The following is an 18,751-nucleotide window of genomic DNA, read 5'->3' on the forward strand; positions in this document are numbered from 1 at the left end:
CAACATATACAACACTTCAGTGTTGTGACACTGCTCCTATATACAAGGAAGAAAAATTAACAAGATTGAAAGACTTATGGTCTTTCCATCAGCAACTCTGCTACATTCCAACCAGACTGAATAAATGTTCCCTTTTATTGTAATATGAAAAGTGATGAAAGGAAGAGGTTAATTGAACCTGTTTGTTCGGTGACTATGATTAATGTTAGTCTCTGAGGTTTCAAATATCCCAGTGGAGGGTCTACTCATTTAATGATAAATTGGCCCTGTTCGGTGTGATAACCCATAGTATGAATGGGAGCATTACCAACAGCACTAACAGGGATCAGCAGCTCCACAGAGATGAGTAGGAGAGATCAAAATCTCAGAACAATAGAGTGGAATGTTCCAACGTTTGATCAGAATCTGAGAAGAACAGACTGGGCTGATCCAGCAATGGATCAGCATCTGAGAACATCACACTGGAATGTTTCAACAATGGACAGAAGTTTATCTGATGATGCTTGGTTTCTTGCTACATTTTACAATCAGATATCATTATCAGGGCGCATCAAATATGCAGTTTTCATTATTCAATATTTTTATTATCCTATCTTGGCTACCGTTGGTGTCCCTAGTAAGTATCACTGTCCAGTTATTATTTCTACAAACTGTATATGATTGTATTACTTTTCTTTTCATTTACTCTAATTTCTTGCCTGTTATTGTTCCCGCTGAGAATGCAGTTAGTCAACCTTTTCATGCACTCTCTCCCTCTCTGCTTCTGAAAGTTTCCATTGTGGGTCTATGTGTTGACCTAGTCAGTTTCAGCTATGAACCACAATCCATTGTATAATTGTCCTTGTTGTGTAATATTGGGAGCATGAAGGTCACTGTCTTCTGTTCTGGTTACAAACTCCATTTCCTTCCTCTGATTCATCCCATGCCTGGCCCGTGTCTGAGGCGGAAACAGGTGAGTCACAATTGTGGTGGTTCCTTTGGTTTGAACCTTGAGCTATGAAATACTGTCTCAATCATCTCTCTAACCAGCTGTTAACACTCCCAGGTTCAAATATCCAAAATGAAATCTGAATGGATACTCCACAGCTCGTATTCAAACTCAGGCCAAAACTCCCCCCACGCATCGTCCCTGTGCGCACTCATTGATGCATTTGGGCCTGGTAATACCATATTTAAATATTCTAAAGCACATCATCACATCTGTACATGAAGCATCTCTCAATTATTCTCTGCCAATTTCCTAACTTCTGCCAGTTGTTTATATTTAAACTAATTTTCTTCCTATGTGTTGTCTATCAAACAATGATTTTCACATCTAACACTTCTCCCCCCCGCCACAAACACACACATACCTCTCACACTTGCAGTGCACTGGAGGTATAGAGGCATAAATGCGTGGGAGCCCCAGTTACTGTCACTCCGCACTGGCTGCACATTTCCCAATGTTTGGCAGTTAGCTAGTGCAAGTTATTGTATCAATATACTGGCTAAGGCTTGCAATGATCCCCATATTGGGCAGATAGATACACGAGCATGGTTTATACAGTTCTCCATACTAGGCTGGCAACCTGTCCCAGCTTATGGTGTCTGGGCTGGTTATGTGAGGCAGATACCCTTATTTTTTCCCTCATGTTTCCGAGCATATTCTCAGTTAAATTATTATCTGTTTCTATCTTGAATGTGAATCTTTGTGTGAGTCTGTATCTTTCCCTGGCCTTCATTTTTCATTCAGCGCTGCCATTGTGAAGATTAGAAACAATGAAATATTGCATGTCAGGCTGCCATTCAGTTTCCTGTATGTCTCACGTGGTGCTCCATGTTTGATGGGGTTTTAACAGCTTTGACTCATGTCTTTGAAATTTGGGCTGTGCCTGTCCACTGAATGCCTGTGTTTGTCCCTCTCAGCTGATTGTGCAATAAGTAACACAAGGAAATCCCTTGAGCATTCTTGTAAAAGACCAATAACATTCAGGTGAGTGGCTTCTGACTGGCTCCTGTTATTGAAAAGTTATCGGAGGTGCTAGTATTGGTTTGCTGGAGGTTGTGCTGTGAGGTTCCTCAAACATTCAGAGAGACCTGACGATGTGGTGACAACTCTAGTTGGAGCTTGGAGAGTGTAGTTACAGCATCTGTGTCTGCAACATGAACCCCAAATGGAGCAGAAGCTGCAGAAAGGGGAAACTCTGAAATCACAGAGTCAGTGTGCGTGGGGAACGGGATTTGCCATATCCACCCTGGTTTTACCAAGAACAGCTTCCCAGGCTTCCCTTAACACAGGAGCAAAGTATGAGGGTATCCCGAATGGACAAGGAGCTGGTCACAGAGTGGTGTCATCTCCTTCAGCAAGACCTGCAACCTCACACCAGGAGGACGATGGTGCTGCCAGCGGCTGTTAAAGCCACTGTTTCATTCAGCTTCTATGATCAGGAACAGTGGTGACATATCCATTATCTCACATCAATGTCACCATTTGGTGACAGAGCACATCTGGTGGTGGAGGTGAATATAATGTTTTCTCCCTCAAGAGGGAGCTGTTGGTTGTATCCTTGTTTTTGCAGTATAACAATACTCCCAGTGGTGTCCATGGCTCTGTGGGACCCACATGTCAATGGGGAGAGATAGACGAACTGAAAAAAAAAAACTCTCACTCCATCAATGTTGGAGTGTGACCATGCACAATACATCATGTTGTTGAATATCCAATGTCCTGGCAGAATCCACAGCCTCTTCATTCAGAAGCAGGCAACTGTGCCCATCATCTTCAGGTCTCCACATAGAAAGAAAGAAAGATATCTCGGATAAAGGCCATCCCCGATATATGCCTCAAAACATCCTCCCAGAGACCACTCCCCACCATCAAACAGCCACATCAAAATATCCCGTGTGTACTGAGACCAACGGATCCACTCGGAACATCAGAAAGAAGACCATCAGGGGGACAGAACAACATTTCTGATGTCTGAATAGGTCATAGAGAACCATGTACACACTGTACCACTAAGTCCTGTCACCGCTCTTCATTTATTCAATGCACAGCCTTTAATACTTGCTGAAAAAAATCACACATTCACAGTTACCCAAAATATATTTATTCCTTCTGCCACATTTTCCATTTCTTATCCTTTTACAGATTCACTAGCTCCTGTTTAGAAATTAGTTTCCTCCCAAATAGCATTTTTTGACAAATTTAGTTCTAATGCATTTGTTCCACCTATCTAAATCATTGATATAATTTGCATTAGTTGAGGGCCCAACACTGGTCACTGAAGTTGTTAATTCTGTTAAACTGATAAAGACTAATTTATCCCAAATTTATCTGTTTCTCGCTCAGTAATCAGCCCTCCCTGTACTCCAATGTCTGCTGTACTTTCAGGAGGAAGTGTGACCTAACACAAGGGGCAGTATATTAAGTATGAGGATGAGACTTTGCCAACACCAAATCTGTGTGCTGGGTGCTCTTACAGATGCAGTTAGAGACAGATACATCTATGACAAGTAGTTTGGTGAGAATGTTTCCCACAGTCTGACTGCTATGTACTTTAGGCCTCACCCTGCTCAATCTGTGGTGGGCCTCTGAAGATACTCTTGGTGATGAACATTTAACTACCACATCCAGAGTACATTTTGTGCCCTTGTCACCTTAAGTGTTTCCTCTGATTTATTTTCAATATCGAGGAGAACTGATTCATCACTGAGTGGTGGTGTGGTGTGCAGTAAATGTCCATTATCAGGCAATTTCCCTGACCATCTTTGGCCTGTTATCATGAGATTGCTTTGGGAAATTTCAGCTAACTCCATTTATAAATTCAAACCGGCACAAGACAATAGCACTTCACAGGAGGCTCCACAACACCGAGGATGTCACCTAATAAAGAGACAAAAATTTGCCATCACACCTCACACGCTCGGCAAACATATTAACATCTAGGATCCGACATCAAATGATCAAGGTATTGTCTTAATCTTATTGGCTTTGTGTGCAAAGTGCCAGCTGAGTCAAGTTTGGGGAGAGATTTCCACCACGAGGCTGAGTGGATCTCAACAAACTTAATGGACAGATGGGCCTTTATGTAGTACTTTATCACTGATATTTATTGTGACTGGCCGGACATCAGTTAATTGAACAAAACATAACATCCCGAGGGAAGAGACCCCGGTCCAAGGAGAAGAAGACACTGTTTCGATATCCCCTCAGGCAGTTCAAGGCGTAAATACATTTTCCCTATGTTTACATTTCTTCACTACAGAGAATAGATCACATTTTAGACTAAATGACAGAAATTTCCAAACTCAATTTGTCTTCAAGTAAATGAGAGAGAATTCTTCAAGATGACAATGTTTTCACCCTTTGCATTAGGAACTGTAAAGAAGTCATCTGTGTGTGCTCTCAAGTGACTGAGTGTGTGGGAATAGTCTAAAAGTCATCTGTTCCTATGGATTTGTGACTGAGAGTTTGGGAACTAGTGTGTCTTGTGATTTACATCACATTTTTGTAATTCGGAACTTACCTTTTGTCATTTCAGTTCCAATTTGATCAATACATCTCTGAGCACAGAGAAATATTTGAAAATCACTCTTGGTCCTCAATCAAACTGGTAACTTTACCTCCAGGCTGATGTATAATTTATTTGTTTTCCTTCCTCACAGTTAATGTAGTGACAATCTACGTCCTGCTTTATAAAGATTGTGGATTGTCTCCATGTGTCAGACGTTACCTGGGGGCCATGGCAGTGGCGGATCTACTGGTCATTATCCTCGACCTGATATTGAGACACATTCCCATTGTTTACAAGGAACAGTTTTATTTCCTGTGGTACATCCCTGTGTGTAATATCCACGCCATCCTGCTTTATGCAGCCTCTGACTGTTCTGTCTGGTTCACTGTCACTTTCACCTTTGATCGATTTGTGGCCATTTGTTGCCAGAAACTGAAAAGTCAATATTGCAGTGAGAAAACGGTGACTCTGATTCTGGGAGCAGTGACTGTGTTGAGCTGTTTAAAAAACATTTTCTGGTATTTTATGCTCTCAAGTCAGTATGCACTGTGGAACGTTCCCTGGTTTTGTGATGCGTCACTCAGTGTTTATGACTCTCGTGTCTGGGTCACAATCGAGTTCCTCCACCACATTCTAACCCCGACTCTCCCATTTCTCCTGATTCTGCTGCTCAATGTTTTCACCGTCAGACACATTTTAGTGACCAGCAGAGCCCGCAGGAGACTCCAGGCTCACACCAATCGGGATGGTCAGTGTGACACAGAAATGAGAAATCGAAAAAAAATCCATCATTTTACTGTTTGTGATCTCGGCCAATTTCATCCTGTTATGGTCAATGTTAATGGTGTATTCTGTATGGATCCGGATGTATAATTTTGGGTATACGTCTTTCATTCTAGGTTACTTTGTGATGGAACTCGGCTTCATGCTGCAGCTCCTCAGTTGCTGCACAAACACTACGATTTATGTCGTGACCCAGACTAAGTTCAGAGAACAACTGAAGAATGTGCTGAAATTTCCCTTCACTCAAATTAACTGATTAACAGAACTCACTAATTAATCAATAAATCAGTACTTTCTCATTGCAATTCTAATTTGCAGCAATGAATTAGTCTATTTTTGTCACATTAGCCCGAGGATAGTGTTGAATTGTCCAAACTTACCACACAGGTTACAGGGCATGTTTCATTCAGTTTTCTTCAAAACCCAGGGTCCAGTGTGAAAAGGCACTGTCCCAATTACTGTACCTGTAACTGCAATTTGTAAATGGTAAAAACGTTTATTAAATGATGCCAAGCAGCACTTTTGTATTTTGCTTTTCTTTTTATTTAAGATCCTGGGCTGGCGAGAGACAAGGCAAGGCCCTCCTCCTCAGGGAAGGCTAGGGACAGGTGCTGAGGTCAGAAGTTGGGTTAAGGTAACTCTGCACTTCCTTTTGTCTCTATCTCCTGCCTTCTACTCAACACCCAGCAGTAAATCAGAGCTTACTTATCATTCATGGACAATATGCCTGTATGCAATTTTATTTGCGTGTGTGTGTGTGTGTTAGTTTATTTGTTGTTGATGTTAATGTGTGTGTCCATGGTTGTGTGTTTCTCTGTGTCTTCATCTCTGAGCAATGCAGTCTCTGTTGCTTTGGTGGTGAACCCATTCAAATGGGAATCAAAGTCTTTTGTTCTCTATCTCCCTGTTTTTCCCTCTTGTAATGAATTGCAAACGGAATCCTGGCATTTATTACAAAAGGATTACATTACAAAGGTAAAGGAGTGTTGTTACAATTATGTAAGGATTTGGCGAGAGCACACCTGGAGTATTGCATCTAGTTTTGGTCTCCTTACTTGATGAAGGATGTGTTTGCACAGGAGGCAGTTCAGTAGAGGTTCACGGGTTGATTCGAGGCGTAAATGAATTGTCATACAAGGAGAGGTTGAATCCCTTGATCTTCAAAACACCAGAGTTCTGAAGAATGAGTGGGGACCTGATTGAAGTGCAGAAAATATTACAGGAATGGACGTAAAATCAGATGTGCCTCTTTGTGGGACAGTATCGAGCAAGACCTAATGGATGTAGAGTGAGAGGACATAGATTCAAAACTAAGATGCTAAGAAATAACTTCACTCACAGATATGTGAATCATAGAACTCACTGTTCCAGAGTGAAGGGGAGACAGAATCAATCAACCAACTGATGAAAAGCACGACGAACGTCTTCAGGAAGCAGGCAGGAGAGCGGATTTGATACCTGGATAAGATCAACTCTGATTATGTTAAATGGTGGAGCGAGCTGGAAGAGCTGAATTGCCAGGTCCCTCTCCTAACTCCTATGTTCTATTGTTCCGAAACTGCAAGAATCTCACCCTTTGCTGGACTCCCTACAATACTGCACAAGGAGCAGTTTTTTTTTACCAGAAGGCAACAAATTCTGTGACTGAGATAGTAGGAACTGTGACTGTCTTGCTTTGCGCAGCTGAATGCTTTTGGAACACTATGGGCAATTGAGGACGGCCAATCCACCGAACTTGCACATCTTTGAAACCTACACAGACATGGGGAGAATGTGCAAACTCCACACAGTCAGCTGTAGTTGGAATCGAACCTGGGTCCCCAGTTCTGTGAGGTAACGGTGCAAACTACTGAGCATCCGCGCCATCTCCAAAAATTTGGCCATCTACCATAGCAGGATTTGAACATGGTACCTCAAACATTATCTGGGTTACTGGATTAGTAATCATGTGACAATACCATTATGTCATCACCTCCCAAATAACTAAGAGAACAAAGTGTGGAGCTGGATGAACACAGCAGGCCAAGCAGCATCTCAGGAGCACAAAAGCTGACATTTTGGGCCTAGACTGGGCAGAGAGCTGATGAAGGGTCTCGGCCTGAAACATCAGCTTTTGTGCTCCTGAGATGCTGCTTGGCCTGCTGTGTTCATCCAGCTTCACATTTTATTATCTTGGATTCTCCAGCATCTGCAGTTCCCATTATCTCTGCCCACCTCCCAACTAATTGTTATTTTTGGCTAACTACACTCTGTAAATCTACAACAGTGAGTATCATGTTTTTATGATTATGCCTTATTGAGATCTGTCTCCAGATTAAACTTAAAAAAAAAATTACTACCAAGTTAACCCAGTGTACTGTGTTTAGAGCAGTAAGACTGTGCTATTTCCTTGGTCTGTAGATTGTTAAGGTGAAATGATGGCTTTGAGTGGAGTGATGTAGTCTTCTTGTCTGATGTGGCAGATTAGGGAGAATTTCAATGTTCCTGATAAATATGTCTGCCGGAAGAATGTTTGTTTATGAATCTTATCAGTTCGCATGGATCAGTTACAGTGGCAGCTGAAGGCAATGAGGAATTTACAGGAGGTAGGGGATGTAATGGATGGCTGTTTCAGGAGGTAGACAAACTGCAGATACAGTCAGATCAATGGGTTCCTTCTCAGAAATGTAAGAGGGATAGACATGTAGTGCAGGAGTCTCCTGTGATCATCGTCATCTCAAACAAGTTTGCTGATTTGGATAATGTAGGGTGTGATGGGCCCTTTGGGGAATGAAGCATTCACAGCCATGTTTCTGGCAGCAAGGCTGGCTCCTCTGTAATGAGGATTACCTCAGGTTCCAAATAATTGATTGTGATAGGGAACTATCAAGTCAGAGACACAGACAGACGTTTCTGCAGCTGACTGCGAGACAACAGAACAGTGTGTTGCCTAAAGGTTGCCAGGGTCCAAGCTGCCTTGGAAGGGGACAGAATATTCTCAATGGTTAGAGAGTCCAACAGGAGGTTGTTGTGCACATTAGAACTAACAACACAGCATAATAAATGTATTAGGTTCCGAGGACGGAACATAGAAAATTAGGCAAGGACATAGGAAATATAAGCAAAGGCAGTAATGCTCGAGAAAACTATCCACAGAACCTTCTCTGAATTTTCAATGACGGGAGCAAGGCAAATTCATGTTTGCATGGCACACCCACTCAATGTTGTAAATGCCTTCGTCTCCTTAGTTTCTTTTCCTGCCTGATAAACCATTACACACCTGCACCGTCCCAGCGACCTGAAATATCAATGGGTCCGCTCTTCATCGAAGCAGTTGACAATGTAACTGCACAATTTTCTGTATCACAGTCACAATAATAGCAACACCACTGTTGCTGGTGGAATTGATTGGGGATGCTGGGGATGAGATGTCCCACCGGTACTTTTTCTGTACTATTAATCCAGGGACCCAGGTGATGACCCACACTCCAATTCGAATTCTGCCACGATTGATGGTGGAATTTGAATTAAAACAAAACTACAATGTTGATACAATGAAGCCATCATTGATCATCAGGAAAAACCCACCTGGCTCACTGATGTCTTTTCGGGAAGGAAATCTGCCACTGTCACCTGGTCTGCCCTACATGTGACTCCAGACACTCAGCAATTTGGTCAGCTCTCATCTGCCTTTTGAAATGACCAAGCCAGCCACTCAGTTACATCATTCACTGCAAATTCTCAAAGAAATGAAACAGGACATACCTAAGTACCAGCAATTCACAGCATGTGGACTGCCGTAGCTCAAGAAAGCAGCTCACAAACACTTTCTCAAGGACAACGAGGAAAAGGAAATAAATGCTGGCCCAACTAGTCACACCCACAAACCATGAATGAATAAATGAAGATGACTACACTCAGGGAAGACAGACTCAATTTAAACAGGGACTTGGAAACATATCTACATGGGCATGATATTCAGGAATATGGGAAACGTCTAAAAATAAATGTAATTAATCTCACATTTTATTTCCATCCCAGCTGATCACCAACAATCCCTTTGTTTGCTTCTTTTTTGTCTAGGTCTCTCTTTCTCCATCTATTCAACCCATTCCTTCTTGCTGGAAAAAGAAACGTCCCTGTCACCAAAATAAAACATAATATTTGCCCGCTGATTTCAGTTCTAATCTATGATTAGCTGACTCAAAATGCTAACTCTCTTTCTATTTTGACAGAAGATTCCAAACCTGCTCAGTTTCCTCAGTACTTTGTTTCTTTTTTTGTTTCAGGTCTCCTGCATTGCTCTTTGTTTAATTTAACCATTGATTTTGTTTTTTTCATGTGAGGTTTACAACACTGTCAAGAACAGCATATGTTCACTGCCATTAATTGCCACTGACTGTGACCATTCCACAAGGCTGTATATAGCCAAATATATTGCTTTTGGTCTGAATTCACACTTAATCCAGCCGAGGTAATAACGATAGGTTTACTTCCTAAAAGACATCAGTGCAAGGAGACAAAATGCTCCTGGTTTTATGAATGTTATTTGTGAAATTTGCTTTTGTTCCAACTGTGGTAGGAATTGAAACAGTATCTTTAGTGTAATAACCTGTGTCTCTCCAGACAACTGGAGGATAGCAAATGTGGCTCCCCTGTTCAAGAAGGGGAGTAGAGACAACCCTGGTAATTATAGACCAGTGAGCCTTACCTCAGTTGTTGGTAAAGTATTGGAAAAGATTATAAGGGATAGGATTTATAATCATCTAGAAAAGAATAAATTGATTAGGGATAGTCATCACAGTTTTGTGAAGGGAAGATCATGCCTCACAAACCTTATTGAGTTCTTTGAGAAGGTGACCAAACAGGTAGATGAGAGTAAACCGGTTGATGTGGTGTATGTGGATTTCATCAAGGCATTCGATAAGGTTCCCCAGAGTAGGCTATTGTACAAAATGCAGAGGAATGGGACTGTGGGAGATATAGCAGTTTGCATCGGAAATTGACTTGCTGAAAGAAGACAGAGGGTGGTAGTTGATGGGAAATGATCATCCTGGAGACCAGTTACTAGTGGTGTACAGCAAGGGTCGGTGTTGGGTCCACTGCTGTTTGTCATTTTTGTAATGACCTGGATGAGGGCGTAGAAGGATGGGTTAGTAAATTTGCAGACGACACTAAGGACAGTGGAGTTGTGGATAGCGACGAAGGATGCTGTAGGTTGCAGAGAGACATAGATAAGCTGCAGAGCTGGGCTGAGAGGTGACAAATGGAGTTTAATGCAGACAAGTGTGAGGTAATGCACTTTGGTTGGAGTAACCGGAAGGCAAAGTACTGGGCCAATGGTAAGATTCTTGGTAGTGTAGATGAGCAGAGAGATCTCGGTGTCCATGTACACAGACCCTTGAAAGTTGCCACCCAGGTTGACAGGGCTGTTAAGAAGGCATACAGTGTTTTAGCTTTTATTAATAGCGGGATCGAGTTCCGGAACCAAGAGGTTATGCTGCAGCTGTACAAAACTCTGGTGCGGCTGCACTTGGAGTATTGCGTACAGTTCTGGTCATCGCATTATAAGAAGGATGTGGAAGCTTTGGAAAATGTGCAGAGGAGACTTACTAGGAAGTTGCCTGGTATTGAGGGAAGGTCTTACGAGGAAAGGCTGAGGGACTTGAGGCTGTTTTCGTTAGATAGAAGAAGGTTGAAAAGTGACTTAATTGAAACATATAAAATAATCAGAGGGTTAGATAGGATGGCTAGGGAGAGCCTTTTTCCTAGGATGGTGACGGCGAGCACAGGGGGGCATAGCTTTAAATTGAGGGGTGAAAGATATAGGACAGATGTCAGAGATGGTTTCTTTACGGAGAGAGTAGTAAAGGAATGGAAAGCTTTGCTGGCAACGGTAGTAGATTCGCCAACTTTAGGTACATTCGCCAACTTTAGGTACATTTAAGTCGCCATTGGACAAACATATGGACGTACATGGAATAGTGTAGGTTAGACGGGCTTGAGATCGATATGACAGGTCAGCACAACATCAAGGGCCGAAGGCCCTGTACTGTGCTGTAATGTTCTATGTTCTATTACCTGCCCAGGGATGTAACTATTCTAACCTGGTGTCCCTATTGTGAAGTAACTTTGGAGAAAAGGACAACAGTATGATCAAAATATTTGTAACTGGAAGACAGGTCAGAAAAGAAGCTGGAATTATAAAGTCTAGCGTAGATAATGGTTTATTGGCAAAAGCACAAAGGCAGAGGGAGAGAGTGGGGATATTATGGAACTGGTATTGGACAGGTTTGATGATGGAGACAGTAGCGAGATATAAGTCAAAAAAGGCCCTCAATACTGTGGACAGTCTTGTTCTCAGATGTGTGTGAGGGACAAGTCTGAAATTCATGGATATTGACGAGATGTTTGAATTAAAACTGAAGATAATAGTTTCTGCCTTTGCCAAATATAGGTAACAGAAATAGCAATGGAGTTGAATATACTTTATGGAAGTAATAATTGAGCAGAGATAGAGACACTTGCCAGGAACACCAACAATAGTGAGAATAGGATAGTGACCAGCCTGAATAATCATCAGTACAGCTCTTATCCGACTTGGTAATGTTGACCGATGCCTGGTAAGATAGAAAAGACCATAGAATAAACTCCTGTCCATTGTTGTAACATTCCAGTCTATTGTTCTCAGATTCTGATCTCTCCTCTCCCTCTATGTGGAGCTGCTGCTCCCTGATAGTGATGTAGCTGTTGCTTCCGCTCATGTTACAGCATAACACACTGAATGGAGCCCCTTAGTAATAGGAGAGGGAAAGCCTCCGGTGACACAGTTAGAATCCATGGAGACTGATCTCAATCACAGACACTGAACAAACAGTTCCAGTTACCCCCTTTCAATACAACACTTTCAGTTCACAGTAACAACTGGGCTGGATTGGATGCTAACATCATTGACTATTGGTCTTACATCCCATCACAAAGTGTTCTAAGAAAGCCTTTGGTGAAGGAAAATGATGGATGTTTTCTTGTTGTTGTTCAGATGGCTCTGCTGTGTTCTCCATGTACAATGTTCTAAACACCTGTACCATGACCCCAACAATCTGAAAAAGAAACACAGGCAAAATGTTGTGACTGTGCTGACCAGTCTTCCACAACTAAAATATTGTCACTGGGCACAGTTCCCTGACCATGCAGAGGAAGTGCGGATTGTCTGGATGTTCCCCTCACTGCTGTAATCGAGTGACTTTGTGTCTTCAACACTCAATGTTTTTCATTGCAGTTTTTGTGCTTTAAAGCAGTAACATTTACATTTCTTGATCCAGTTTAAAGCTAAATGTGTAAAATGACGTTGTTCTTTAAAGCCCATGGATTAATGTGTCAGGGACATGAGTGTGACATTGGTTCTGAGACAGAGCAGAATGGGGGCAGTGGCTGCGGACACTGAAGGGAAGTACAGTGATATCCTAATGTGACCAGCATTCAACCAACACTGATTCTGACAGACAGAATGTAATGTAATGCAGAGCAAGGAAACATGTTATATTTGGGAGATGGAATGCCAAACAACAATGTGAGCACAACATGATCATTTCAATGTGATGTAGGGAATTATATATTATGTACACACTGTTTAATCACAGGGTATGCAGATTGATACGTTTGTTCATACCTGCACAGGGTATTCAGAATTAAAATCAGACAAAGATTTCAAAATGTTAGGGGTAGAGGGAGATTACAGGACCATATTGGTAGGGATATTTTTCATTCCCAGAAGGTGCAGAGATGATATGCTGAGTGATCACCACCATTGCTGTAATTATTCTGAGATATGTATGAAAAGTTTTCAGACCCTGAGGGGACAAGCTTTGTTAGCGAAGGGCACAGACTGTGTCGTCATGAATAGTCTATTTCTGGTTTCTTATGAAGTGTAGCTGCCTCTAAATTATCTTTCCAATCAAAATTGATTTCCTGCAATTCATGCATTTAGGAGGATATTAGCAAAAAGTCTTTTTTTGGAATGTGAAGAAGAAACAGACTCTCGTGTAATACAAGTGTAAACAGCACTACACTCTAGTGGAAACAGGAATGGACTGTATTGACCCAAATGTAACCACTTTCAACATCTGCCCCCATTACGAAAAGCAAAATATAAGGAATGGAAATCCTAAATACAAACGGAAATTAGTGTAGAAACACAGTCAAGGTGGCAACATCTGGAGACAGATTTAGAATTAACATATCAAGTCTGACATGAACCTGTTCTGACAAAATCATATTGGACTTACAAAGTTAATTCTGTTTCTCTCTGCTCAGATGCTGCTTGATCTGACATTTTTATTCCAGCATTTCTTTTTTTTTATCCCTTTTGGATGTAATTTGTCTGATCTGAACCAGAACAGTAAGGCAGTCATTTGAGTTGACTCTCAAATATTTGGTAATGCTCTATAAATGAGACATTGCAAAGTTTCTGTATTAAATATCCCTAATATCGATGATGTGTTGCATTGAGATAAATTGCCATGCAAAGGTTGAACTCAGTGGCACTGATATCGCACGATTAGTCCTCTGAAAGTAACTGATTGAAAACAGGGGGATTGTTACCTCAATGTCATGCCGTGCTCCTGATGTCCCCGGGGTTACAACCATCTGGCAAAGTTTTACGTTTCTGAGATTTTATACTAAGCTGTGAAAATATAAATTATCTTGATATTTTTAAAAGGACACATTCATCCATGGGTTCTGGCAAACACTAGCAAGGGCAGAGTTTATTTGTCATCATCAACAGCTCTCAACAAGGTGACATAGAACTGTTTTCCTGAAAGTCTTCTAATCTACGTGGTGCAGGTGTTTGCACAGAGCTGTTTCTGTGAGGATTCGAAGTTTGTTTTAACATATAACAGTGAAACAACTGCAATTTACTCCCTATTAAAGATGACATGTGACTTGGATGATAACTTGCAGAGATTGGATTTCCCATTGCTCTGTTGAGGACATTACCAGTGCAGGATTCTCTTCTAGTCCCATTGATCACATTTTTGTTCGAGGTCTCAGATGCCGCAATGAGTCAAATACAACTGGTGGCATGGGAAGTTACTCTGATCTCATTTCAAATGATTTTGGAATATCAGCTGAAACAATAAAGGGCAAAAGTTTGGAATATAGTTTGTTTGAACAATGTACTCGCTGACCTTACAATATTCCAAAGCAATTTTAGGCATGGACTTCCGATTCTGTCAGGCGACCTTTGTCCTGTTCGTGATGAGGCAGTTTGGTGAACTTCCCTCTCAGAGGGACGGAATGAAGCTTCACTCTGTACCACGGGGAACAGAATGATCCCGTTTCCAGTGCATCGAACAGTGGCAAACACACACTATTGTCTGCTCTTATTGGGCATTTACAATTTCAATGCCATCATTCAATGCTAACCAATAGCAACATGGAAATCAGCAGCTTCCATCATTCTAGTCGGAGGATAAAAATGTAAAGGGAGGGATGATCAAGTGGGAGATATTGGGGAAGTGGTGTGACATACAGCGGGGGTGGCAGCAGAGGAGTGTGAAGGGAGATAGTCAGTGGAAGGGTATGTAGCAGCAGAAAGAGCAGTGCAAGGGATGCAGATGTATAAGGAAGCAAGAGCAGGAGGAAGAGTGAAAAACCTCAGAAGGGTTCATCAGACCTGAAAAGTTAACTCTGATTTTTTTTTTCTTCACAGATGCTGCCACACCTGCTGAGCTTTTCCAACACCTTCTGTTTTTTTTTGTAGCCAGTCCTCTGGTTGGTCTCATGACATGTTGCTGTGAGAAACAATCCGTCTTCATTCTATGAATTGTATTTCGAGGCGACCCTTGCCAAGTTGATTAATCCAGCCAATATGCATGTACAAACCACACATAATTACTATTGTGTCTTTCCCTCAAGCTCTCACTGTTTCTGGGTTTATACTATGCCTTATACTTTAGAAGCACTGTGGGGTGGGGCTGAAAATTATTCCTACCAAGATGTTTCTTCCCTTACTGTTCAATTTCACCCAGTCTGACTTATCATTCTGACCCCTCATGCCAATAGCATTTCCGAATACAGCCTTGATATCATCCTTAAACAATACAGCGACTCCACCTCCTGCTCCTTTTTTCTCTATCTTTTCTGAATACTGAGTACCCATGGGCAGTTAACTCCACAAACTTGATCTTCTTCTCAACATTTTTCAGTAATATCACCAGGTCAGACCTATTCATCTATCTTTGTGCTGTTAGCTCATCAATTTATTCCAAATGCTGTGTGTGTTTAGGTCCAAGGTTTTTAAATAAGTTGTATTAATTTGTTTTTCTCTTTTAATGCTTTCTTGTGCACTGTGCTTCCGACTCTCTCCATCCTTATTTATTAATTCCTGATAATACTGAGCCTTATCTCTATAGTTTATTCCAACTCCTAAGTGGTTCCATCATGCCACTTGCTCTGCCTTATCACCCAAGACAAGGTCAAAGTTTGCTCCTTCTCTAGTAGGAACATTTGGATCATCATACAGCATGGAAACCCCAGTCCAATGAGTCCATGCCAAACATAATCCCAAACAAAATTAGTCCCACCTGCCTGCTCCTGGCCCATATCCCTTCCAACCTTTCCAATTCATGTACTTAGCCAAATGTCTTTTACATGCTGTAATTCTGCCCATATCTCCCAATTCCTCAGGAAGTTCATATTACATGCAAACCACTCTTTTTGTGAGAAAAAAAGCCCCTCCAGTATTTTTAAAGTGTATCTCCTCTCAATTAAAAATGTGCCTCCTTGTCTTGAAATTCCCCATCCTAGGAAATGGCAATATCATTAACCCTAACTAGACCGTCATTATTTTATAAATTTCTGTCAGATTGCCTCTCAACCTCCTACAATCCAGTGAAAGAAGTCCCAGGCTATCCAGCCTTTCTTTGTCATTCAAGCCTTCCATACCTGGCAACATCCTGATAAATCTCTTCTGCAAACTCTCCAGCTTAAAAATATCCTTCTTATAACTGGCTGGCCAACCAGATTTGGATACAGTATTCCAGAAGAGGCCTCCCAAATATCCTGTACAACCACAACATAACATCCCAGCTCCTACATCCGAAGGACTGAGCAATGAAAACAAGTGTGCCAAATACCTCTTTAACCACCCTGTCTGTATGTGACACAAAGTACAAAGAATATTGTACCTGCTTCTCCCGATCCCTCTGTTCTGCAATCCTACCCAAGGCCTTACCATTAATTATGTAAGCCCTATCCTTGTTTGTTGTACCAATACCTGGCATTTATCCATACTGAACTCCATCTGCCGTTTGTCAGTGCATTGACTCATTTAATCAAGATCCCTTTGGAATCAATGTCTGCTATGCCACCAATTTTGGTATTGTTCACAAACTTACTAGCCATGCCTTTTATATTCTCATCTAAATCATTCATATAAATGACAGATAAATGAGGATCCAGAACCAATCCCTGTTGAACACCCCTGGTGACTGGCCTCCAGTCCAAATAAAATTAAGTATGTTTAACAAATCCTTCACTCTCCAAACATTTAACACTATGTAAGTGCCAGTCAATGTTTGAAAAATTACAATCACCTACTTTTACCATCTTATTATTCTTACATATTCCTGAGATCTCTCTACATATTTGTTCCTATGTCTTCTTCTTACTGTTGGGGGGCCAGTAGTACAATCCCATCAAGTTGATCACTGTTTGTTTCAAGAAATATTTTCTTGAGTTACAGCGCTCATGTTTTCCTTAATCAAAAATGCCACTCCTCCTCCTCTTGTACTTCCCTTTCCATCCTTCCTACATCCCGTTCGTAGTTCTAAAATCCATCATATGTGGACCGAGTTCTCACTGCTATCTTTATGGCAAACCCTTCATCCTGGGATCATCCTTGTAAACCTACCATGGACCCCCTCCAATGCCAGCACACCCTTCCTCGATACAGGGCCCAAAACTGGACACAATCTTCCAAATGCAGTCTGCACAACGCTGATACAGCCTCAGCAGTGCGTCCCAACTCTTTTATTCTAGGCCTCTTGAAATAAGTGTTAAAATGGCATTTGCCTTCCAAACTGCCAACTCAGCATGTATGTTCACCTTAAGAGAATTCCTGAACTGGGACTCACAATTTTGCAGTGCAACCTGAAATATCCCCGAAAACCCTATCATTGCTGCTTCATTGTCTTCCATGGCTCCTCCTTCCTTCAACTCTGGCCAACTCCTCCCTCATGTCTTTTTTTTAGTTTTACTCAGTTGTACCACTGTTACATCTTGTTCTATCTCCTCTGCCTTAAACAGAAGGATGAACTCTATTACATTACAGTCACTGCCTCCTCGGGGGTTCCATCACCTTGAGCTCTCTAATAAAATCTGCCTCATTACACATCACTAAATACAAAATTGCCTCTTCCTATTGAGCTCTATCTCAAGCTGCTCCATTAAAACCACTTACAGATTTCAGACATCCCTTTTCTTTAGGCCCACTACCAAACTGATTTTCCCAATCCATCTGCATATCGAAGTCCCCAATAAATATTGCAATAGTCCCTTTCTTACATGCCTTTTCTCTCTCTTTATACTTTCTTCCCCACATTCTGAAGACTCCTGGAAGGCCTGTCCGCAAGATTTATCCTGCTCTCTTTTACTTTGTGGTTCCATAACTCCATCCACATGGATTCTATGCCTTGTGACTCTATCTTCTTTCTTGTTCTCAATTTAATTTCATTTCTTCGTAAAAAGGCAACATCACACCCTCTGCACATTGGTCCACCTTTTGGGAGGACATGTATTCTTGGATATTTAGTTCCCAGACTTGATGTCCTGGCAGTCACATCTCTGTGAAACCCACAACGTTGTACCTGTCAATGTCAATCTGTGCTCCAAGCTCATTTACATTACATCATACACTGTGTGCATTTGAGTACAGCACCCTTGGCCCTACATTGCCTGACCTTCTTCTCACAGTTGCCCCCCTTATCTTCTCTGCCAGAAGTTAGCCTCCTGACCCTTTCCATTCGTTCTGTCCTATTACCTATTCTGGAAACTTTAATCTGAGTTGAGCCCATTCACTTTAACATTTTCCACAATTTTCCATGCAACTGAACCTGTGCCACCATGATTTTAATTTGATGACCTATCCACAGACCCGAGTTACGTCATCACCAGGACTATGGTCCCTACATGATTCAGGAGGTGTCTGTCCCATCAAAGCCACGCCGTCCTTCCCCAGTACTGACGTCAATATCCAATTAATTGGAACCCATATCTTCCACACCAATCTCAGTCGAGTATTTAACTCTTTACTGGTGCTGTTCTTGTTCAAGCCTGCTTATGGATCAGGTATTAATCCAGAGATTATTACCTTTTTGGTTGTCTTCTGTAATTCAGCTCATATGACTGCAGCAGAATCTCGTTCCTCTTTTCTATCCATGTCGGCAGCACACCCGTTCCTTTCCCACTCCAAGTTCCTCTGGAGGAGGATG

At 41.7% G+C, this 18,751-nt stretch overlaps 1 protein-coding gene across 1 annotated transcript; it reads left to right on the top strand.

Annotated features, from left to right (window-relative positions):
* Positions 1–294: 294 nt before the first annotated feature.
* LOC132208736 (uncharacterized) lies at positions 295–5,480 on the top strand. The gene is made up of 3 exons (XM_059644117.1): positions 295–616; positions 4,648–5,014; positions 5,396–5,480. Exons 1-3 carry the CDS (start codon positions 295–297, stop codon positions 5,478–5,480), a joined length of 774 nt encoding a protein of 257 aa, XP_059500100.1.
* The last annotated feature ends 13,271 nt before the right edge of the window (positions 5,481–18,751 follow it).

This window comes from Stegostoma tigrinum, unplaced genomic scaffold (genome assembly GCF_030684315.1).
Source record: "Stegostoma tigrinum isolate sSteTig4 unplaced genomic scaffold, sSteTig4.hap1 scaffold_53, whole genome shotgun sequence".
NCBI classification, from domain to species: domain Eukaryota; kingdom Metazoa; phylum Chordata; class Chondrichthyes; order Orectolobiformes; family Stegostomatidae; genus Stegostoma; species Stegostoma tigrinum.